The 25893-nt window shown below is 40.8% G+C and overlaps 1 protein-coding gene across 4 annotated transcripts in view; it reads right to left on the bottom strand.

The window, feature by feature from the left end:
• Nucleotides 1-24960, bottom strand: part of HECTD2 (HECT domain E3 ubiquitin protein ligase 2) — a 78325-nt gene extending 53365 nt beyond the window's left edge. Inside the window, exons 1-2 of one of the 4 annotated variants that reach the window (XR_002078818.2) lie at nt 24630-24960; nt 5273-5402 (exon numbers count right to left, since the gene is read on the bottom strand). Coding sequence is in view for 3 of the 4 variants with exons in the window: in XM_019445063.2 (XP_019300608.1) it covers nt 5273-5402; nt 24630-24767 (268 nt within the window). In the remaining variant the exon portion in view is untranslated. Of the gene's footprint in view, nt 1-5272; nt 5403-15756; nt 16065-24629 lie in introns of those variants that run through there. The other 3 variants (XM_019445063.2, XM_019445068.2, XM_019445065.2) reach the window with 3 other exon arrangements.
• Between the last annotated feature and the right edge of the window lie 933 nt (nt 24961-25893).

Here is a 25893-nt window from a genome sequence, read left to right as displayed (position 1 = left end):
GGGTGGGCCCTAATTCAATGACTGGCATCCTTACAAGAAGAGGGAAATGTGGACACAGAAAGGCATACACGAGATAATGCCATGTGAAGACAGAGGCAGAGATTGGAGACAGGCATCTCCAAGCCAAGGGACACCAAGGATTGCTGGTAACCACCAGAGGCCGGGACAGAGGCATGGAACACATTCTCTCTCAGAACCTTCAAAAGCAATCAATTCCCCCAATGCCTGGATTTTAGACTTCTAGCCTCCAGCACCTTGAGAGAATAAAGTTCTGTTGTTTTAAGCTATCACGTTTATGTTCTATGTTACAGCAGCAGGAGGAAACTAATATACCCTCCACAGAGAGAAGTGAATTCAAGGCGAGAAGTGAGTTTCCTACTTCCATTTCCTCTTCCTACTTCCTCTCTTCCTTCTAATTCCACAGTGTGAGTAAGAGGTGCTCTTCTCTCCTCACTGGAGCTGACGTCTCAACCCCTACGCTTTGCGTTTTTCCTTGATCCCATCCTCATGCCGCTCACTTCTCTAGTCTACTAATTCATTTTATTATTCTATGTTCCTACTGAAACTTTAGTCTCCCTCTGTATTAGATCCTTGCCCTTGACAACACTACCCTGCAAGATCCTGCTTTTCTTTCAGTTCAAGCTACTCTAAAGGCAGTCTACGTTGCCCTTACATCCTCGCCACTAGTCCACCCCTTAACTTTTACAATTTGCACTGTCCTCACACCATCCTACTGAAACTGTTCTGTTAAGTCACCCATGCACACATTAACCAACAAATCTTTGGCTTTGTCTCAGTGCTTACTCATCTTATCCTCACTCAGCAATGACACTATAGACTATATCCTCTCCTTTAATTTTTTCCCCCTTGATTTCTAAGTCACAGCACAACATGATTTTTTCCCTCTTTCAGGACTCGCTTCCTTTTCTTTCACCAACTCTTCTTTCCATGAAGGCATTACGAAAAACCACTTTTGGCTTTCTTTTCCTTTTTCTATTTCTGCCATTCATTAGCTGTGTACATTCAAGCAGGGCAAGTCACTTAAAAGTCTCTGTGGCTTAAGTTTCCTTAGCCTTGAAATGGGAAAAGAATTCCAACATCAGACTGCTGTAAGGACTAAAGGAATTCATACATATGTACAGTGCTTAGAACTGTGAGTGGCACACAGTAAGCACTACATGAAGTTGCTGCTGTGGCTGCTGCTGTTACTGCTTGGGGACATCCACTCCGACAGCCATTTCCTCTGTTCTGAATTCTCTTTGGTTTTACTCTATGTAGTATATACAGGTGACCACTTAACAATGTGGAGGTTAGGGGCAACCAACCCCTCATTCAGTTGAAAACCCAGATATAACTTTTGACTCCCCCAAAACTTAACTACTAATAGTGTACTGTCGACTGGAAGCCTTACCGATAACATAAACAGTTGGTTAACACATATTCTGTATGTCAGATGTATTATATGCTGTAGTCTTAACAATAATAAGATAGAGAAAGTAAAATGTTAAAAAAATCATAAGGAAAATATATTCGCTGTACTGTATTTATTTTAAAAATCTGCATATAAGTGGATCTATACGGTTCAAACCTGTGTTGTTTAAGAGTCAACTCTACTTGCTAAGAACCTCTAATGGACAAGGTAACTGCCTAGGGCCTGTGGGGATTACAGAGGTATTTATTCCCTCATGGAACATATGGTCTAAGAGATTACAGTATACAAGTGATATTTCATAAGACTGGGAGACTAATAAGAGGTAATAACAAAAGATAAACCTAAATGGAGCGTCAAAGAAGGGAAGAACTGTATCTGGTTGGAGAGAATCAGCAAAGGTTTGGTAAAGAAGTAGTTTGGAAGGACAGGATCTCTGTCAGGTGGAGATGAGAGGAGACTGCATTCCAGGCAGTGGGATCAAACTGGCAAAAAAACCCCTCTGAGGTAAGGTGTGAGGAGGCATCCAGGAGAAGAGTTGAAATGTAAGTTATATGTAGGGGAAAAGTGGGACATAATGACGAAAAGCTGTCATATTTTGAACATCCTTGAGTGTCATGGTAAAAATTTTTTTTAATTTAATTTTGGAAGCGTTAGGGAATATGAAGATGATATAATAAGAGTTGTATGATTAATGTGATATGATTAATCAGGCAAGAGAAACAAGTCAATCAGGAGTTTCCTTTATCTGTCAGAGGAACAAGAGTTTTGTTGTCAGAAATTGTGGACTGAATTTTGGTTCTGACACTTAGCGGTGACCTCGGCCTAGTCATTTACCCTCTCTGAGCCTGTTTCCTTACTTATAAAATGGTGTTATAAACAGAAACTAAGATGGCCCCCATGAGTCTCAGCTTTCTAATATTCCATCGGGATTACATGACAAAAGGGACTGCAGAGAAATAAGTACTTAAGGTTACTAATTGGTTGACCTTAAAATAGGGGGATTATCCAGGTAGGCAAACCTAATGACTGAGACCTTTAGAGGCAGAGAGTTTTCTCCCACTGGTTGCAAAAGATAAAGTCAGAGAGACTGGAAGCAGGAAGAGGATTCAACACAAGGGCGCCGGCTGCCGGCCTTAAAACAGGAAGCTGTGATACTCCAGGGTCTATGAGCGGAGGTGGAGGGTGCAAGTGGTCTCTAGAAGCTGAGAGCATCCCTGGCTTATGGCCACCAGGGAGGCGGGACGTTGGCCTTACAACTGCAAACAACGAATTCTGCCAGCAGCCTGAAGGTGCCTGAAGGATTCTTCCCCAGGGTCTAGCCCAGCCAACACCTTGTGAGGCTCTGAGTAGAAAACCCTGCCCACCCACCAAGACCTCTGACTTAAAGAGCCATCAGCTAATAAATAGGTGTTGTTTAAAACAATTAGGTTTATGGTAATTTGTTATACAGCAATAGATAACTAATACAACAGGGATTCTAATATCTATTCTATTTTGTGTGACTGCTGTGAGGCTCAAATAAAATAATGTATACACAAATAATACACAAATAAAATTTATAGCTGGTATGCACTTAACATGTCTCATATACATATCATTTCTCTCAACTCCACTCCCTCATCAAATAGGCTCATTTTCTTTGTTTGTTTAATGGTACCAAACTACAGGTTTATTTTATTTTGTTGTGGGCTTGGGGACTGTGACATAAAGGGCACAAGTGCCTCCTTGGAGTAAGCCTGAGATGACAGAATATGAATTTGTGTATGTGTGCACACTGTTGAGTATATAAATAAAGGAAAAAGGAAGTTATCAAAGGCAAAGGTTGATAAATCAGATAATGTAAATACTAACCTGCAAAAGTGTAAATTATTGTGTAAATTAAGTAAAAGTAAATTAAGTAAAAGTGTAAATCAATAGGTCGAGCACTAGTGTGGAATGTCACTTAAAAATCTGTGTAAGAATAATTTATGCCAGGGGTGCCTGGATGGCTCAGTCGGTTAAGTGTCCAACTTTGGTTCAGGTCATGATCTCATGGTTCATGAGTCTGAGCCCCACGTCGGGCTCTGTGCTGACAGCTCAGAGCCTGGAGCCTGTTTTGGATTCTGTGTCTCCCTCTCTCTCTCTCTGCCCCTCCCTGGCTCGCTCTCTCTCTCTCTCTCTCTCTCAAAAATAAATAATCATTTAAAAAAATTTTTAAAAAAGAATAATTTATGCCACATGCACCTGATGGACACAATAATTTACCAAAAACTGTGTCCTTAAACATTTCTAGGTTTGTTTTCTTTTGTTTGGATGCAAGGGACATTTAAACCTTTGCAGATTTCTTTTGTTATAGGCCAGGGGAACTCAAAATTATGCAAGTAATGGATGTTTCCTGTGACAAAACAATACAGAGTTGTATAAAGAAATAAAGCATATTTATAATATACACCCAATTCTACTTTTCTGAGAAAACCATTAACTGATTGGTGGGCATCCTTCCATGCCTCTTCATATGCTCAAAGAAGTAAAAAAGGTTTCCCTATTCTTAGAAAATTGGAGTCATATTATGTGTAACTTGGGTTTTTCATTTTACAGTGTATTGTGTGGCTCTTTCTCCTAGACACTTTATATACATATCACATTTTTCTTAATAGAGGCATAGTATTCCAAGCCATCCATTCATAAAAGTGCCAATTTTCACACTCTCTAGACAACATCACAGATATAAATCCTTTCACTCTTTGCAACTGAAGAGGAAAATGTTAACTTCTTGTTATAATTTGTACTTCTTTAAATACAAGTGAGACTGAGCATCCTTTCACATGCGTGTTAACTGCTCACATCTCCTCTTTTGACTGGTCTGCTCATACCCCTCGCCTTTTTTTTATTGCAATATGCCTTTTATTGATTTATTCATAATCTTTATGATTAAGGATATGTTTTTCACCAACTGTGACATTTATATTTTAACTTTATGACTTTTAAAAATTCCTACGGAAGTTTTACATTTTCTTATGTACTCAAACTTGTCAATTTTTTGTTTGATGGCTCTTGGCATTGTTGTCATGCCAGGAGACTGTATAGAAACAACCTCCTGCCTTTTCTTCTAGTATTTTTTAGTTTTAAAAATCTCAAGTTATTATTTTTGATAGGTTAACCAGTCATCCTGATTCCATTTTTTGAATAGCTGAATACCACGTATACACTGCATTTTTACTGTCCGTTTGGCTACTTTTGATGCAAGTAGAATAGCTTTATAATATATGTCCTCTGGAGGAACGGGCTTCCTCAGTGTTTTTGCTTGCATTTTCTTGGACAATGACGCTTCTAGATCACATAGGGTACCATTTTCTTAAGTTCCCCCCCAAAGAACTGCCCAAAATTTGATTAAATGTAGAGAGTAAACCAGGTATACCTGACATCTTTATGATATTCATGACATTTTTCCATCCCACGACCTTTTAGTCTTTTGATAAAGTATTACACTTTTCTTCATGTAGGTTTTGCTTGTTTCCTTTTAGGTTTATTTCTAAGTATTTCATTGTTTTCCATCAAGTCTTCTAATTGATTATTCCTCAAATAAAGGAAATCTAGTGAATTTTCGTATATTTGTTTTGTGTCTGGCTGCCTAACCAAACGTTATTATTCATGAGATTTATATGTCATTCATACCTTACCCTATGTAACAATCGCCTACAAATAACAATTTTGCTTCTTTCTGTAAATATTTATACTGCTTATTTCTTTTTCATACTGTATTAATTAACTTCACCTACCAGATGACTCTTTAATAGTTTGATAATATACTTTCAACCAAAATATACAGACTATGCGTACTTTTAATTATTATTAATTTACCATTCTTGATGTTAGGGAAAACAAGATGTGTAGGTGAACTTCTGTTTTCAGCAGCTTCTTTCTTCTGGTTAACAGTTGAAATAAAACTGCTAAAAGTGGAAATTTGGCCTTTGGATCCTCTGTCCAAACCCTAAAAATAGAAAAGTTAACATTGCAGCACAATTCCCACTGGCTATATTTAAATTATTTTATTGCAGAAATCATAAACACTTATAACAGAGATTTTAATTTGATGATAGATGTATGATAATAGACAAAATATATAACATTGACTTACCTTTTCTAGGACCAAATTGTTTTAAATATACAATGAAAATAGTCATATCATGCTATAAACTGACAGAGTTTGGAAACAGGGGTATTAACAGTATCTTCCTCACAGGGTTACTGTGAGGTTTCACTGAGATAATGCACATAAAGTAACCGGCATAGCTCCTCGCACAACACGCTCCATTCATGTTAACTGCTCTTTTCATTTTGTATTTAGATAACTTTATTTTTATGAGCTCCACAAATATTATTTCCAATAGGTAACATGCATGTGATACTTCACACATCAATTCATTGAAGGTTTTGTTGTCTTTTGATGCAGCAACTTGAAAAGTTCAGGCAAAAAGATAAACCTTTTATTAGAGTTCATTTCTTTTCAAGCACTGTGACTATACCTTGGGTGTGCCAGAATTTAAAAAGATAATGCTAACATAATAAAGGTCACATGTGAAAAACTCACAGCTAATATCATCCCAAATGGGGAAAAACTGAGAGCTTTTCCTCTACGGTCAGGAACAAGACAGGGATGTGCGCTCTCACCACTTTTATTCAACATAGTACTGGAAGTCCTAGCCTCAGCAATCACGCAACGGAAAGAAACAAAAGACATCCAAATCAGCAGGGAAGAAGTAAAACCTTCACTATTTGCAAAAGACATGATACTATATATAAAAAACCTGAAAGACTCCACCAAAAAAACTGCTAGAACTGAAAAACGAATTCAGAAGTTGCAGGACACAAAATCAACGTACAGAAATCTGTTGCATTTCTACACACCAATAATGAAGCAATAGAAAGAGAAATTAAGGGATTGATCCTATTTACAACTGCACCAAAAATAATAAGATACCTACGAATAAGCCTAATCAAAGAAGTGAAAGCCTCTACTCTGAAAACTACAAAACACTGCTGAAAGAAATTGAAGATGACACAAGGCAATGGAAAGACATTCCATGCTTGTGGACAGGAAGAACAAATATTGTTAAAATGTCTGTACTACCCAAAGCAATCTACATATTTATGCAATCCCTATCAAAACACCAACAGCATTCTTCACAGAGCTAGAACAAACGATCCTAAATTTTGTATGGAACCACAAAAGACCCCAAATACCCAAAGCAATCTTGAAAAACAAAGCAAAGCTGAAGGAGACACAATTCCAGACTTCAAGAAAACCCAGAAATGAACCCACAACCATATGGTCAATTAATCTTCAACAAAGCAAGAAAGAATATCCAATGGGAAAAAGACTGTCCCTTCAACAAATGGTGCTGGGAAAATTGGACAGCAACATGCAAAAGAATGAAACTGGACCACTTTCTTACACCATATACAAAAATAAATTCAAAATGGATTAAAGACCTAAATGTGAGACAGGAAACCATTAAAATCCTAGATGAGAACACAGGCAGTAACTTCTTTGACATCAGCTGCAGCAACTTCTTTCTAGATATGTCTCCGGAAGGGACGCAAAAGCAAAAATAAGCTATTGGGACTGTATCAAAATAAAAAGTTTATGCACAGGGAAGAAAAGAAACAACAAAACTAAAAGGCAAGCTACAAAATGGGAGAAAATATTTTCAAACAACTTATCTGATAGAGGGTTAGTATCTAAAATATATAAAGAATTTCTAAAACTCAGCACCCAAAACATGAATAATCCAATTTAAAAATGGGCAGAAGACATGAAGAGGCATTTTTCCAAAGAAGACATACTGATGGCCAACAGACACATGAAAAGATGCTCAACAGCACTCAAGATGAAGGAAATGCAGACCAAAACTACAATGAGATACCACCTCACACCTGTTAGAATGGCTACAATTAACAACACAAGAAACAATAGGTGTTGGTGAGATGTGGAGAAAGGGGAACTCTCTTGTACTGTTGCAAACTGGTGCAGCCACTCTGGAAAACAGTATGGAGTTTCCTCAAAAAGTTAAGGGGCTCCTGGGTGGCTCAGTCAGTTAAGCGTCTGACTTCAGCTCAGGTCATGATCTCACGGGTTGTGGGCTCAAGCCCCACGTGGGGCTCTGTGCTGACAGCTCAGAGCCTGGAGCCTGCTTCAGATTCTGTGTCTCCCTCTCTCTGCCCCTCCCCCATTTGCATTCTGTCTTTCTCTCAAAAATAAACATTAAAAAAATTTTTTTAAGTTAAAAATAGAACTACCCTACGATCCAGCAACTGCACTATGTATTTACCCAGAGAATACAAAAATACTAATTCAAAGGGGTACCTACACCTTGATGTTTATGGCACATTATCTACAATAGTCAAATTATGGAAAAAGCCCAAGTGTCCGTTGATTGATGAATGGATAAAGAAGATGTGGTGTATATATACTATGGAATATTGCTCCTTTAATTTGTCTTTCAGTTTCTTTTTTTCTTCTCCTCCTTCCTCATTCACCAAACTGACCTCCATTTGCCTTTTCAGAATCAGCTCATATAACATGTAGCAGAAATGTTTACAATTACCATGGATTCATGCTCCCACTTTCCCTACTCTTTTACAGACAAGTGGGGCCATCTGGCTCATTCTAATGGGGACAAGTAGAAATTTTACTTCCTCATTGCCTAGACTTAGGCTCAGTGAAGACTAATTAGTATTTCTGAGTTAGGATTAGTCTATATAATCCAGCCCATTAAACATATTGCCTAACTAAAGTAGTCTTCTTTTTTTATGTTTATTTATTTATCTTGAGAGAGAGAGAAAGAGAGAGCACATGAGCAGGGAAGGGGCAGAGACAGAGAGAGGGAGAGACAGAATCCCAAGCAGGCTCTGCACTGTCAGCACAGAGCCTGACACGGGGCTCGATCCCACGAACCATGGGACTATGAACTGAGCTGAAATCAAGAGTCGAATGCTTAACTGACTGAGCCCCCCAGGCACCTCTGTAAAGTAGTTTTCTACTGGATGTAGGATATGAATCTGTTTTCAGAATCATAAACAGGATTATGTAGGGTCTTATACAAAACCTATGATGTAATGAGTGGCTCAAGAAATGACTATTCCTGTGATAACACAGTAAAACAAGTCATTTATTGAGTACTTGCTATAGGCTTGGTGCTGTATTAAGTACCTTAATATAACATTCCTATGAGGTATGTATTTACACCCCACTTTGTGAATGAGGAAACTGAAGTGCCAAGCCCAAAGCCACAAAGCTGGTAAATGGGGATTCAAACTCTGAATGACTCTGAACTCTCTACCCTTAAATCACCTTATATCAAAGTCTCTCGGTATAGTAGCTATCACTTATTAAGAATCTATCCTGTGGCAGTAAGTGTGTTATACCTAACACAGGCTGTTTTCACAACAACCTTTTGTGGCTGACATTATCTTCTTGACTTTTACAGATATATGCTGAATGAAATTCAATAGCTTTAGGAGCAACTCACCTAAGCAGAGGAAATTAACGTTAAAGAGAAAAACTAAGTGTACTTTAAGGAAATATTTGATGTCCTAGCAATCCAGGAAAGACTCAATGTTTTATTTTCCTCTTGCTTCCTCTACCCCTTCTCAATAAAAGAAGGTCCCAAAGAACATTGCTCAGTTCATATGTGGAATCTCCAAATAATAAAAAATAACAACTAACTGATCCTATCAATAAAGCCATTTAACAGTTATCAATTCTAATCTCTAGTAGAATTAGAATACAGATTCCCAAGGAGAGAGAAAATTGGATAAAGAGATAAGACAGTGATATCCAGGGGCGCCTGGGTGGCTCAGTCGGTTAAGCGGTTAAGCGTCCGACTTCGGCTCAGGTCATGATCTCACAGTCTGTGAGTTCGAGCCCCGCGTCAGGCTCTGTGCTGACAGCTCAGAGCCTGGAGCTGCTTCGGATTCTGTGTTCCCCCTCTCTCTCTGCCCCTCCCCTGCTCATGCTCTCTCTCTGTCTCAAAAATAAATAAAAACATTAAAAAAAAAAAGTGATATCCAATATTTTTCTATAAAACAGTCTTAGTAAATTACATAATTTGCATAATCAAATTCACAAAACTAGTATGTTGATTAGGAAAATAAAATAAAAATAAGCTATATATTTAAAAAGTAAATCATTCCTTACTATAAATATTAGGATACTTAAATAAGAATTTTATTAACTACTAGGGCCAAGTTTGCTTATTTGTATGTTTTGTTCTATAGAATATCTTTTTTTTTTTTTTTTTCAAATTTTTTTTCAACGTTTTTTATTTATTTTTGGGACAGAGAGAGACAGAGCATGAACGGGGGAGGGGCAGAAAGAGAGGGAGACACAGAATCGGAAACAGGCTCCAGGCTCCGAGCCATCAGCCCAGAGCCTGACGCGGGGCTCGAACTCACGGACCGCGAGATCGTGACCTGGCTGAAGTCGGACGCTTAACCGACTGCGCCACCCAGGCGCCCCTGTTCTATAGAATATCTTAAAGGATAGTGGGAGCAAATGCCAAATTTGATGCACTATATATTTCATTTACACATAGTAAGCAATATAAGTAACCAATTTGTAAAATGAGAACAATGAATGGCCTCTCAATAATGGAGCTTTGTTAACTTAGCTTTAAATATCTCTAATAAATTAATATGCAAAGAAAGGTTTTTGTTTTTTCCACTGATAACTGTCAAAGACAGCCGTTATTTAAGACTTAGCAATAGTAGGATTTAGGGAGCAGTGTGGTTGAAATAGAGAATCAGAAGGGGAGAATGGCCCCGTAAGATGAGACTGGAAAAGCAGGCAGAACCATATCATGAAGGCTTCAGGCTATGGAGTAGAGATGATGTGCTGGAAGGAGAAAGGGAAAAATCACTGAGGACTTCTAAGCAGGGAGTGACATGATCATATCTGTATCTTAGAAAAATCACTCTGTCGGCAGTGTAGGCAAGAGGCTGAAGGGACTAATACTAGAAGCTAAACCAGGCCTATCAGAGGAAATCTGAAGTCTGAACCAAGGAAGTCTGAACCAGGACAACAGGAACAGGGAAAGAAGAGGCATGGAGGGCTGGGCCAAAACAACGGCAAAACGTAACAGCTATTTCAGTTCCAAATGTGAAGCATAATGAGAATCACAGAACTCTTCCATAAATTACAAAATAAATAAGGAATGTAAAATGCTCTATTTTAAATTTCAGGAGAACAGGCATACTTTGACAACTCACCAAAAACTTGAAAATTCTAGACTGGGTTTTATAAGACTATGATTCATGAGTGACCGGAAAAGGAATCAATGCTCGCTGCTAGGCAAAAGCATGTTTCTCATGTCAAGATAATGGATATTTTACTAATTGACAGGGTTATCATTATGCCACTGTTGTGTAGCCATTGTTATGCACAACTAATATAAGGACAGAACTGTGGGAAATACAGGCACACCTTCTGTTATGCTTTACTTTATCCTTTTTCACAGATACTGCATTTTTACAAATTGAAGGTTTGTGGCAACTGCATCAAGGAAGTCTATCAGCACCATTTTTCCAATAACATTTGCTTACTTTGTGTCTCTGTGCCACATTTTGATAAGTCTTGCAATATTTCAAACTTTTTCATTATTATTATGGTGATCTGTAATCAGTGATCTTTGGTATAATTGTTTTGATGTATTGTAATTGTTTTGGGGCACCACAAACCATGCCAATATAAGATGGGAAATTTAATTGATAAATGTGTGTGTTCTGATTGTTTCATGGATTGGCCTTTCTCCCATCTCTCTCCCTCTCTTTGGGCCTCCCTGTCTCCTGAGAAACAACAATATTGAAATTCGGCCAACTAATAACCCTACAATGGCTTCTAAGTGCTCAAGTGAAGGCAAGACTTGCATATCTCACTTTAAATCAAAAGCCAGAAGTGATTCTGCTTAGTGAAGAAGGTATTTTGATGCATGAAATAAGCTGAAAATTAGGCCTGTTGCACCAAACAGCCAGGTTGAAAATGCAAGGGAAAAGTTCTTGAAGGAAATTAAAAGTGCTACTCCCATGAACACATGAATGATAAGAAAGCAACACAGCTTTGTGGTTGATATGAAGAAAGGTCTAGTGATCTGGACGGAAGATCAGACCAGCCACAACATTCCCTTCAACTAAAGCCTAATCCAGAGCAAGGTCCTAACTCTCTACAATTCCATGAAGACTGAGAGAGGTGAGGAAGCTGCAGGAGAAAAGGTGGAAGCTAGGAGAGGTTGGTTCATGAGGTTTAAAGAAAGAAGCTGTCTCCATAACATAAAAGTGCAAGGTAAAACAGCAAGTGCTAATGTAGAAGCTGCAGAAGTTATCCAGAAGATCTAGCTAAGGTTAATTCACGAAGGTGGCTGCACTAAACAACAGATTTTTCAGTGTAGACGTAACAGCCTCCTATTGGAAGAAGATTCATCTAAAACTTTCACAGAAAGGAGAAGTTAATGCCTGGTTTCAAAAGACAGGCTGACTCTCTTCTAGGAGCTAATGCAGCCGGTGATTCTAAATTGAAGCCAATGCTCATTGACCATTCTGGAAATTCTAGGGCCCTTAAGAATTATGCTAAGTCTACTCTCCCGGTGCTCTATAAATGGAATAACAAAGCCTGGGTGACAGCACATCTGTTTACAACATGGTTTACTGAGTATTTTAAGCCCACTGCTGAGACCTACTATTCAGAAAAAAAAGATGCATTTCAAAATATTACTGCTCATTGACAAGGCACCTGGTCACTCAGGAACTCTGATGAAGATGTACAAGGCATCGAATATTGTTTCCATGCCTACTAACACAATATTCTACAGCTCATATATCAAGGAGTCATTTTGATTTCTAAGTCATATCTAAAAAATACATTTCATGAAGCTATAGCTGCCATAGACAGGATTACCTCTGATAGGCCTGGGCAAAGTCAACCGAAAACCTTCTGGAAAGGATTTACCATTCCAGATGACATTAAGAACATTTGTGACTAATGGGAAGAGGTCAAAATATCAGTATTCACACGAGTTTGGAAGAAGTTGACTCCAACCCTCATGGGAGGACTTTGAGGGGCTCAGGACTTCACTGGAGGGAGATGTGGTGGAAAGAGCAAGAGAACTGGAATCAGAAGTGGAGCCCAAAGGTGGGACTGAACGGCTGCGATCTCACGATGAAACTTGAACAGGTGAGGAGTTGCTTCTTATGGATGAGTAAAGAAAGTGGTTTCTTGAGATGGAATCAACTCCTGGTGAAGATTGTTGAAATGTCAAGAAAGGATTTAGATTATTACGAAAACTTAGTTGATAAAGCAGCAGCAGGGTTTGAGACAAATGACTCTCATTTTGAAAGAAATCCTACTGTGGGTAAATGCTATCAATGAGCATCAGAGGCCGCAGAGAAATCATTTGTGAAAGGAAAGCTAATCGATGCAGCAAACTTCACTGTTGTCTTAAGAAACTGCCACAGACACCCCAACCTCAAGGCAAGACTGGGGTGCTTGGGTGGCTCAGTTGGTTGAGTGTCTGACTCTTGATTCTGGCTCATGGGATTGAGCCCCATGTTGGGCTCCACACTGAGTGTGGGATTCTCACTCTTCCTCTGTCCTTCTCCCCTTCCTTTAAAGAAAATAAGTAACAAGGCTTTGCTTAAAAAAAAAAAAAAAAAAGGCAAGACCCTCCACCATGAAAAAGATTACAACTCACTGAAAGCTCCAATGATGGTTAGCATTTTTTAGCAATAAAGTATTTTTAATTAAGGTATGTGTATTGATTTTTAGATATTATGCTTTTATACACTTAATAAGCTACAGTATAGTGTCAACATAATTTTATAGGCACCGGGAAACCAAAAAATTCATTTGACTCACTTTATTGCAATATTTGCTTTATCGCAGTGCCCTAGAACTCAACCTACAGTATCTCTGAGGCATGTATGATTAAGCTGACAAAGAAGAGAAGGAGTCAACAGCCAAAGAGATATGAAATCCGAGAAAAGGTGATGTGTTAAAAACTAAGGGAGGATAAAGTTTCAAGAAAAAAGTGATCAACGATGTTAAATGATGGAGAGTGGTTAGGTCTGAAATGAGCCTACTAGAATGAGCAAGTGTGAAATCTAGGGGACACTGGAGACAACAAATTCAGGGAAGGCAGTGGCAGAAACTATATGAAATGGACTGGTGAATGAATGGGAAATTTGGGATGTAGGCAATGAGCAGGGATTGCTCTGTCCAGAAGCTTCATAGCAGGGGAGAAAGGCCAGTGGCTGGAAAAGTACAAAGGTTTGAGGGAAGATACACCGAGCATGTTTCATGGCTGCCAAATCCAATGTTTGCTTCTGTTGACCCCATAGCATTACTGCTATTCTTTGTGCAGGAATGGCCAAGGATGGGAGCGGAGACAGCCACTCAACCAAAAGGCAGCCATCTGTAGCCTATGTGGCTACACATTAGGTTACCTGACATAAAGGGCATCGATGCTTCCTAGCATTTCATCAGAAGGTCTTTCCAGATTTCAGATAAAGGAATATGGAAAAGAGAGCCCAGCCAAGAGTAAGAGAACAGCAGAGGCACAGAAAGTAGCCAGTCTCTCTTCCACTTTGCTTTCTGGTTCTGATATGCATGCATGTATCATTGCAATAAATCCCCCTTTTTCTTTTCTTTTTTAAAAAATTTTTAATGTTTATTTTTCAGAGAGAGACAGAGCGTGAGTGGGGGAAAGGCAGGGAGAAAGGGAGACACTGAATCCAAAGCAGGCTCCAGGCTCCAAACTGGAGCCCAATGCGGCACTCAAATCCATGAACTGCGAGATCATGACCTGAACCGAAGTCGGATGCTTAACTGACTGAGCCACCCAGGCGTCCCCCACCTTTTTCAAAAAGGAGGCATATTTGGCCTTACTTTCTGCTCCTTCTAATAAAAAAACCTTAAATGACATGAAAAAAAAAATCCTTGGTCTCGTAAGTCTCTCGTTTGTAAGACAGCTGTGTTCTTGATACCTTATACTTAGATGACATGGGATAAATCGTGGACTGTTTTACAGGTTGACAGTACACTACAGGTTAACAACAGCCAACTCTCAAAACAGCCGCTGCCCCACACTCTTGTCCAAGACATGAGAGAACTCTTACACGAAACCAATACTTTCATGAGAAGAAACAGGGCAGCATATTGTGCCATGTAAACTAAAAATCAGAGAATCAACTCAACAAGCTACTGGGTATTAATTGACATCAAACATCAGACTAAATTAAAGGTTAGAGATCATTACTTTTTGAGTCATCTAAGAATTGGATCTACCACAACTATTACATCTGGTTTCGTGAGGAGTTTCGGAAATGCGATCTGTGAGTCCTACAGAAGGAGAACATTAAGGATGAAGTCCTGGAATGTGGCCAGCCTGCAAACAGTGGGCTGGATGTGTTGAAGAACACAGAGTAGCAGGATACCCAACCAGCTGTTACAGATTTAAGATAAGCACAAATGGGGGGGGGGGGGGGGGGGCAGGGAACAGCAAGAATTCATTGAGGAAAAAACTCAAAATATTTAAACCTGGTATAGCAAATAATAGACTTGACTCTCTAGGCAGAGGCAACTGTGAGTTCAACGAACAGCAGAAAAATTTTTACGCAGTAATTATATAACTAATCAAAGATTACATTTCACAAGTACCTAACATTGACCTCAGTGGTCTCTATAATCACAAGCAATTTCAAAAAATGGAAATAAAAAATACTTAGACAAATAGACAAAAACTGCTCTGCTCCTGTTAACATATAATACTGTCAACTTTATTTTAAATTTTATTTTAATACAAATTCCTATTTTCAACTTTTACTGAGGAACAAACTACCCCTGAGTTAAATTTCTGATTTCTTTACCATATTTCTCATCAGATACTAATAAAAAGGACATTCATAGTTTTCCATAATAGCTTTTGTGCTGAATACCAAGTTCCACCATATTCAAGATTGTGATAAAATTTACCTTGCTCATCCTCTAATCCCCAAAAGCTGCTGTACAATATAAAACATTTTTGTTCACATTCTAAACCAATCATTGATAAAATAATCCTTGCTGGCTCTGTTTCATCATGAAACATTTTCAAGCCATAGCATCTCACCACTATGTTAGACTGAATTAAAATTGAATTTCTCTACCTACAAAACTCATTATTCATTCATAACGTGGTTCAACCTACTAGTTTTGTGAACAAGCTGGAAATGCTTGCATTTTAAACTGTATCAAGTGAAAATTAATGTTACATTCTAGCTATTTAGATGGGTCAACTGGCCGAAATTTTACTCACGGAAGAGACCAACACTGCAAATGTACAGCTAGATGAACTTGACACAGAGCTCCGCGGATACATAAGCTCTGGATGCAGAGCTGTCGCAGGGGTCCAGTCAACAGGACATGCTAGATTACATTCAGTATCGTCTATCTGACATGTACATGATGTATTTTAGAAAATGCTCCATACAATAAACAACATCTGGACATTCTAAAATGTGCAATAACACTTCGTTAGTTGGAAAACACACTTATGTAGAATACCTGTCATCAATAATGCCAAATAAAGAACCAAGGGAATTCAACCTGTGTCTCCAACTTTCTGGTCGGAGAATCCCTTTACCCTCTTAAAAATTATTGCATGTATTAATTCCTTTTAAGAGAACAATAAACCCATTTGTGGAAAATATTATTTTCCCAAACAAACAAACAAACCTCTTAGTGAGAAGAGTGCCATTGTTTTACATTTTGCAAATCTATTTTTTAACATCTGATTTCACAGAAGACAGCTGGATTCTTCTACCTGCTTCTGTGTTCAATTTGTTGCAATACCAAGTGTCATGTATCCTCTAGAAAACTACACTCTACACTCCGATGCTACACTTAGTATCATCACAGAAGTAGTTTCCACCTCATGTATCTCTACAAGGAGGAGGAGGAGGACACTCTGAGGATTGCAACAATAGGCATTCAAACTAAGAATGAATTTAAGGAATCTTGGGAGGACAAGAAGATATTCTCTAGATCTGCACTGCTTAATATGCCCATTTGCTGGAGCATATACTCCATTTGCTAGAGGGAGCTACTGAGTACTTGAAATGTGCTAGTCCAAACAGATAATCTATGAAGTATAAAATACACAATTTTCAAAGACTTAGTACGAAAGAGAGGCAAAGTCTCTCAGGAAGTGTCTATATTGGTTAAATACCGAAGTGTAAGTTTCTGGATATGTTGGGCTAAATAAAATATATTATTAAAAGTAACTTTTCCTCTTTATTTTTACTCTTTTTAATGTAGCTATTAGAAAGTTTTTAATTGCATGTGTGGCTCACATTATATTTCTACTCGACAGAGCTGATCCAGACAGATGAAAACATACTTTCCTAAACTAGACTCAATACAACATACAACCTTAGGAAAAAGAAAAGAACTATTATTCTGATTCAGAATATCCCTGCATCACTTTTGGATGAAGGGCTTTGCTGGAAAAGTGGTAAATATAAATGCAGTATAAAATATAGAAAAAGAACGAAAGATTATCTAAATGGATAAAAACTGAGTTTCTTGCATTGGTGATTTCTGATATGCATGTAGGGATAACAGCAATCTATACTTTGGGCCGTGCCTCACTGAAATTTATTTTTCAAGTCCAAAGATAAATATTTCAGCAACAGTTTAAGTGCTCCTAAGGTAACGCATGTATCATTCAGTATTAAGGAGTCCGGGGACTACCTATCATGCATAGAAAAACTACTTTACAAAAGATTAAGTGACTTTCTATGATACTGAGCAAAGGTCACCGTATCAAAAGGCAGGTGAACATATGTACATTTATATGTTTTAAGTTAATGGGGTGCCTGGGTGGCTCAGTCGATTAAGGGTCTGACCCTTGATTTTGGTTCAGGCCATGATCTCATGGTTTGTGAGTTCGAGCCCCACGTCAGGCTCTGTGCTGACAGCTCAGAGCCTGGAGCCTGCTTCAGATTCTGTGTTTCCCTCTCTCTCTGCCCCTCCCCTGTTCTTTCCCTCTCAAAAATAAACATTAAATTTTTTTATATGTTTGTTTTAAGTTAAAATAAAAAGCATTTAAGATTCTCTGCTTTATCAATTTTTTTTTTTTTTTTTTTTTTTTTTTATAGAAACTGACCTAAACCACCAGTTAGGGACACATCAGATGAGAGGTCTCAATTGTATTTAGTCTACAAAGGAGACTATTTTAAGCCCTGTTACTGGATAAAGACATTTTGTTTTTCTTTCTTTTTTTTTTTTTCCACAGTTCCCTATTAGGATGCTGCGTTATAAAATCAGAAGTGCTAACTTTGCTCTATAGCCTTCTATTAAGATGTGAAAAGTTAGCTACTTGCAAGGTGTGAACTTCCCTCCCAAACTAAGTAGCACCAGTCCAAGTGGAATTGCTTTTCTTAAGTGACATAAACCAATTCTTTCAAAGGAGACTAGGAATAAGGATGTGGATTCTGAAACAAAATCTTGACACCAGAAAAGTCACAATGCAATTAATTAATCTTATAAATAACTGAAAAGTAATCCGACTTAATATAAAAGAAAGGTTAGTCCTGAAGCTCAGAAAATTCAGTATTCACTTATCAGGAAAGCAAGGTGGCATGGGAAATTTTATTCACATATCTTACAACATAGGAATAGAAAAAAAATTTTCATCAACAGATTATCTTTAGACAGTAAAATACTACTTTTAAAATGTCTGATTTGATGCAATCGCAATTCCTCAACCAATTTGCTATTCTTTAATAAAAACATGTGGATCAAAAGCAAGGTAATTTGAAAGAGAGCTCTTTTTAATGACTAGGCTCAGACTTCAGACAGACTTTTCAATTCAGTTGAATTAGTAAAATTTCAATAATTTCTAATTTAAAAAATTTTTAAAAATGTTTTATTTATTTTTGAGAGAGAGAGACAGAGTACGAGCAGGGGAGAGGCAGAGAGAGCAAGAGACAGAATCCACAAAGCAGGCTCCAGGCTCCGAGCTGTCAGCACAGAGCCCTACATGGGGCTCCGACCCATGAACCACAGGATCATGAGACCTGAGCCGAAGTCGGACCCTTAACTGACTGAGCCACCCAGGCACCCAGGCAATAATTTCTATTTTTAAGAGGCATATTCATTTACTACAATCATTTCCCCAAAGATGTTTTTTGATTGCATACCAAAATGTCACTAAGTTACAAATATCAACTTAGGAACAACTTGTTATTCATATAAGGCGTAGCAGTCTAACATTTTTGCAAGGCAAGTCCAGAGAAAAAGTAGGGAAATCAAAAATCAAAGCTTCCCAGAGCCTTCTCAGCTCCACCTACTTCCTCACTTGTCTTCTGTTGATCCTTCTCTACTCTCTCTTCCTCAACTCAAACTCAAAATAAGTTAATTTCCAAACACTATGCCAAAACAAGCTGCTGCTCTGGCAACACTAGCTGTATCCCTTTGTGAAGCTATTTCTTTTCCTCTCCAAAAAGAAATTCACGTGAACCCAGGCATACACCAGCCCTGAAGAGTTCAGAGGACGCGTGAGGTCCTTTAATTCAGTGTGTGTGAGTGTCTGTGTGTGTATGTGTGTGTGTGTGGTGCCTACGCACAGAAGGAAAGGAGAAAGAAGACAGGGTAATACGGGGCTTGATACACAAAGTTGTGAAGGAAAGTACCAAAGCCACAGGATGGACTTAGAAAGGGCTGGCTGGCTTACAAACAGCTTTCCAGCGACAGATGTTGGTTTGCAAATAATAATAATAATAATAATAATATCATCCAACATTTATTCAGCTCACTTTGTCAAGCCTCTTTCCTAAATGCTTTTTGTGTATTAATTTAGTCTTCTCATTTCCCCTGTGAAGAAGATTCAGAATCATATAAGGCACTTTTGGAGGTTCCCTGGTTCACAACGCACAACGACCACTTTTCTCCAATTGTTAAATATAGTCAAATTACTCACGTCCTAACATTCTGAATTAGTTATGAATGAGAGAATAAGCAGGCAACTACATAATGGCTGTGCAGTTAAAAAAATTGACAAACAGACTTTACAACCCACTCAAAATTAGAGACACCCTGGATATGTGTTTATATAGCTATAGCCCTTCCTTTTTACATCTCAAGACTCTCAGATTATTTTTCTCTAATTAGACTGCTTTATTTTACATAGAAGTTAATGATATATTCACACCATCATGAAAACTGACACTATCAGATATCCTTGAACACATCTTTCTCCTCCATAATAGTTCTAGCTCCAGTAACAAAATTTTGAACAAACTTGTCACTGGACCGTAACCTCTTTTCAAAAATAACAAATACTGCTGTAGGTTTTTTGAAGCACACTGCCCCTCACCAGCAATACAGTATGTGGAAAGAGCATACTATAGAGTTTTTGAGTCAGAAACATCTCAATTTTAAAACCAACTCTGCTCCTAACCGGCCATTTTACCCTCCAGCAAGGAACAGGTAACCTCTCTCTCAGATTCCTTTTCTGTGAAATAAGAAGATTATCTTCCTCACCATCACAGTGGTTGTGGTGACTGTTTTTGGTTGCAATCTGACTAAACAAGAGACACAGGGAAAATGCTTAGTGTAGAGTAGGTACTCAAATACTAGCTATTATTTATATGACTTATATGTATTAAGCATACACATATATGATGTATTTTTGTGATATCTGTTGTTTATTCAATTGCTTAAAATACCTTCGGCACCACAGCCTTCACTCTTTCCTGTCTCACCTCTTGTTTAGAACAAGATGGACAAAGGGCACAAGATTCTCCATATGTTAGATTGTTCCGAACACTAGATGGGACAGAGTTTATGTGAGTTTATACACATCATTTGGAATGATGTTGGCTGGATTACCTTTTTATGTAAACATGTTTCTCTGAGAGAACCTGTCTGGAAACTGCAGAATCCTTTTATGTATCAATCTTCCTTCTTTTTCATTCTGTTGTCTAATAAGGTTCCACATCACTTGGGTTCCTCCATCCCTTACCGTTATCACGTGGCCACCACCTGAGTGGATGCACCTGTCATCTTGGGTACCAACTATAAAGCTCCTTCCTTTACACTCTTCCTCCTCCTGTCCATGCTATCGCTAATCACCACCATGGATTTCATTATGTCATTCATTCTCTATTTAAGCAACTCCAGTGGCTTCCCACTAACCATGGACAAAAAAAAAAAAAAAAAAAAAAGTCCATACTTCTGTGCCTAGTGATCTGGCTCCAGCCCCCATGCAATCTTACTTACCTCCCACAAGTTCCCAGCACGCTTCCATTGGACTCGCTGTATGGCTCCCTAATGCTTCTCTGTAAGCCTTGTTCATGTTGTTTTCCCCACTGGAGTACTTTTCCCACTTTCTTTTGCCCATCCAAATCCTATCATCCTTCAATGGCCAGCCAGCTTAAATAATTACCTTTACTTCCAGGCCTTTCTTCACAGTTCTGCACACATTGATTTCCTTACTCTGGTCTCCTATGGGGCAAATTGTTTCTATGGCTCACTGTGACTTCTACACATTGCTTTGCTTTGTTATGTTTCTATGTGTTAGCCCTGCCTACCCCGAGGCAGGAATGTTTTTAAACCTTGTTTTTAGGTTTTCTTAGCATCTAGCCCAAAGCTAAACATAATAGGTGTTTAATAACTGGTAGTTACATTTTGGCTAGTGGTTCCACTAAGCCCATTTATACACACCTCATAGAATGTGTACAAACTTCTCATTCCTGCTACTGATTTCCTATCAAATCTTCTCCACAAACTTTGTGCTTTCCTCAAAACCTTCCCTCACCTTCCACCTACTTGACAAGTCTCCTGGCCCTCACTGTGGGCAAACTTCTCTTTGAAATCCTAAACTGATTTCCCCATTTCCCTTCACCTTCTTGACCTGATTAAAGCTAACTCTTGCTAGAACCCATTCCACTCCTTGCCACCCTATCCTGTGGAGAACCTCCTCCCTTTTCCTGTTCATCTGATTTAAATGTTGAAGTAGACAGTCAAACTCATCCTCACCACCACTCATTTCTGCTCTTCCTTTGACCACTTTCTTCTCCCCCATTCACCATATTTTTCTAACTTCCATTAGCAACTACAGTAGCAACTAATTTGCAATCTTCTCCTCCACTCTAATCCATCAGTCTCCATATATTCAGTGTTCACACCACCAGCCTTTCGTATCCACGCACTATTTCCAGTTCCTTGGGCTCGTCATCTCTGCAGATCTGCACGACCTCGCCACACAAACCACGCACCTTGATGGTTCTCTCAGGGCTCTATCCTGAGCCTCTCGAGCATCCTAGAGCCACTTTAACCACCTTTTCTCTCAGTTCTCCCACCACCCCTGGTTTCTGCTGTGCCTCATTCATTTAATCCATACCTTTCACCAGTCCATTTCAAATACTGCTCTACAAACTAAGTAGACTTGAAGCAATGTAGTTAAAACACAGATTCCATGGAGCCCTTAATTCAGTACATAAAACATCAATTTTTCAATCTTAGCTACATGTGAGAAGTAAAAAGAAGCCTGAGATTGATCTCACTGGCTTGCATTTGAAACCGGGCAATGATGGCTCTAACAGCTCCCCAGGCGATTCTACGGTGCAACAAATGTTGAAAACCCGCGCTGTGGAGGGAGACCTGGGAATTAGGATTTTGACGTGCTACCAGGGGAACTCTGGTCAGTCAGGTTTGAGACCACTGTGTTAGGCACTTCCTGGCTAGAATGGGCTTCCTTCACACTTCAGGGGTCTTAGGATCAATCACTTTAGGGCTCTCTTTCCAGCACCCTGAAGCCCACTCCTGCACATTTCTTTAAACTTCCAGGATATAGTCCCAACTCCTCAGGCTTCATTAGGGTCTTCATAATCTGACCTTCTACTTATTCTAGGGAGCTGTCACTCTGAATTATTTCCAAACTCTCACAAAAACGTGACGGAATGATTTTTGGAAAAAGCCAATAATGGAGGGTTACATTAATTGAATCATGAACTCAGTCTACATAGACAGAACTGATCACCTGGGGCAAAAAAGAATCACGAAAATAGCCCAGAGAAAAAAGTTACTGATGGCAATCAGGTTCCTAAGCAAACTTCCAGAAGCTCCATCTAATCCACAATGGAGGCTGAAAAAGAACCAAACAGGCCACAAACTGTCTTTCCCTGCCCCTCCACACCAAGGCCTTCCCCACTTGCTGGTGAACTGAGACATCATCCCAGCTCTCTTGCCCTCTGGAGAACCAAACACATATTTTCTTCAATTTTCTTTAACTTCTGTAATTCAAGGTTAAAAAAAAAAAAAAAAAAGCTTACTGAACTCTATTCTTCTGTTTGACTAGTGGTAAAAGCCCATAATCCTTTATTCACACTTCCGAAACCCCATAAGCTATTAAAACGGAAAGGCTTTTGTAACTCATATGGTGATGAAACATGTACCTGACCTGAACTCTTTGACAATCCAACCTGATCTGAACTGATCTGACGCTATTTATACTTAAGTCTGACTTCACCTCACTTAGTGGGAACAAACATACATTACACTGCAGAACTACTGACATGTTGATTATAGGGAACTGGCCAGGACCCCACTTGTGGATATTATACATGACCTATATACCAAATTACCTTCCTAAAAATCTGAAAATTTCTGAATTCCAAGGGTTTCAGGAAACAGTCTGTAGTCCTGGGTCCGTACTATCAATTTCTCCAAGTTTTTGTTACAAGCCTTCAATTTTTCAGCCACACTGAGATAAATATGTTTTGGGGAGGACACTCACTTGAGGACCCACATTCATGTAACTGTTTCTCATAAGTATATGCATTCATTGTTTTAAACAACCGATTTAGAAATGAACTTTTAAAACACTGCCTTTTTGCAAGTTCAGAAAGTCCTGGATAAGCTCTGAAAGTCCAGGGTACCAACACAGGAACCCCAATGGGTCTGCAAGCAGTTGGATGACGAATTCCTTCAAAGCATTTCCCAAAGTGATTCCTAACCGCAACTCCAATTTACCACTCAACTGTAGCTATATTTTACCATATGTGTTCTTTTATTACTGTCCACACTTAGCCACAATGATTTAATGAAGAGAGCTTGTTCTAACAATTTCCAGTTATCACAGTCCTTAGACATTTTTGAAAAACCTACAGAATCAAAACATTATTCCTAACGCTTTAAAGAGTGAGCTATTTTAGTAACTTCTTAGTCATTTAAGAGGGAGGTTTTAAGAAATGAATTGCAAGTAGGAATAAAGAAAATGTATCATGTTCTTTAAACTTTTACTATTTTGTCAAGCACAGATGCATGACAAGTCATGGTCTTTAAATGTACCAAAGCAAACTTTCAGAAAGTACATGTTATGTCAAATAAAAATCCCAGAAGTTAAAGATTAATTTTTGTGTGTGTGCTCCAAAGTACCAGAGTCATAACCATCAGTAAAAACAGGGAAGGGGCGGGGGGGGGGGGGGGGGGGTTGTCCCATTACATCATCTGGCAATATGTAGTTTGAAGCCGCTGAGCGCTCTCCAAATAATCCTTAAGAAAATCCAGCTGGGAAATCATCCCTGTCAAGCTTAGATAACTTGAGTTTAAATAAAAGGTTAAAAAAGCCTCCCCACCTTACGTCACATGTCTGTACCATATGAAAACTAAAACCATCACCGAGGCATCTATCTCCCACTACCCTGACAGCCACGGAAAGGTCACAATTAAGTGGAAACTCGCCGCCCAGCCTGTGCAATCCGAAGGGGGGAAGGGAAAGAAAAGCGAAGCCAGGGGGGAAATCTCGGCGCCCCTAAGGCAGGCAGGCAGGCAGGCAGGCACCTCCGTGGAAAACCCACTCCTCCCTGCCTGACACCTTATCCTCATCCAACAGATGATAACGTCGCCTCCGAGATGCTGGCCATTTCCTTAGACAAAGTGGGCCCCTCAAAGCAGACAATAACCGCGAACAGCCAGCGGAGCGGCCACCCCAACATTTCCCGAGGGTGAAAGGTGCAGCTTTAGAGGTGTTCGCGGCTGTCCACCAGGCACACTCTACTGCAGCCCGAGGAAGGGTGGCCCGGGCGCATCTCCGCGGGGGGCCCCGAGGGTCTCCGAGCGCCCCCCGCCCTCCCTCCAGACGCCCGCCGTCGGGGCGCCCGGCTGCCCCCGCCCGTCACCTACCGCAGTCGCGCCGGCGCCCGCCGACACGATGGGCGGCAGCTTCTCGCGCTCCGGCTCCTTCCCTTTCCTGTCGTCCGGAGCGGCCGCCGCCACCTCCGGCGGCGCGGCAGGCGAGGGCACCCGACCCGCCTCACTCATGTCGGGCCGGGCGGCGGGAGCGCGAGGCGGCGGCGGCGGCGGCGGCCGGGCTGCTGCTGGGGCTGGCGCTGCTGCCGCCGCGGCCGCGAGAGGGCTCTGGGCCGCCGCTTCCAACCGCCGCCGCCGCCTCCGCCCGCGCCCGCGCTCCCCGCGCCCGCGCTCCCCGCGCCCGCGCTCCCCGCGCCCGCGCTCCCCGCGCCCGCGCTCCCCGCGCCGCCCGGCCTGGTGTGCGAGCCCGGATGCCCCGCCCTGCCACCACTCCCGCGCGCGCCCGGGCCCGCGGCCGCCGCTCGCCGCTCGCCGCGGCCGCCACCGCCCCGCCCCGGGCTCGCGGGTTGCTGGTCGGGGCGCCCGCCGCTGCCGGCCGGGCCGTTCTCGGGGTTGGGAGAGGAGGCGCCGCGGCCGACGCCGGCCGCCATGTTGTTTGCCGACTGTCGCCAGGCACGGCGAGGAGGGGTCTGCCCTAGAGGGTCTGGGCTCCGGGGGACAAGCGGAGGTCTGCAGAGGGTCGGGCCGGGATAGAGAGCGCCCGAGTTGGCGCTGGTTAGGGCGGGGCGGGCGCGGCCACATGCTTTGCATGGACAGCCCTGACCTTGGGCGTCCGGGACCCGCGGGACCTGGCTGGTGGCCTTTCCCCTCCCCTCCCCCGCCCAGTGCCCACAAAGCCTTGGGGTCACTGTTTGTCCCTGCCTGCCCGCCTGCTCCAGGAGAGGCGGTCTCGAGCCTGCGCATCCTCAGGCGACAGCCTTTCCTTTCTTAGCCCACCGATCCTTTCCAGAAGCCCTGAGAGCCCCCACCTACAAAGGAAAAACCTGGGGGTGGGGGGGAAGTGAGACGCCGTGGGTTCCACCTTCTCCACCACAGCGCTGGACGGCCAGGCCACACTTTCCATTCCTGTTCGTTTCGTCCCCCCTTTGACTGCCAAATCCGCCTCTCCCTTCCCGTCCCCACGCGCCTACATCTCGCTCTCTCCCTGCATCCCTTTCCTGCCTCCTATCCCTGCTTTGTTCCTTTCCTTTTATAAGTTACAGATGGACAGGCTCAAACTCCGCTGCTGCGTAGACTCATATTTCTTAATGTCAGATCATTAATATGGGAAAGAACTTTCAAACAGAAAAGGAAAGCT

This window comes from Panthera pardus, unplaced genomic scaffold (assembly GCF_024362965.1).
Source record: "Panthera pardus isolate Hobbes unplaced genomic scaffold, ASM2436296v1 HiC_scaffold_22, whole genome shotgun sequence".
In the NCBI taxonomy this organism is placed as follows: domain Eukaryota; kingdom Metazoa; phylum Chordata; class Mammalia; order Carnivora; family Felidae; genus Panthera; species Panthera pardus.
This window is presented reverse-complemented; position numbering and strand designations above follow the sequence as displayed.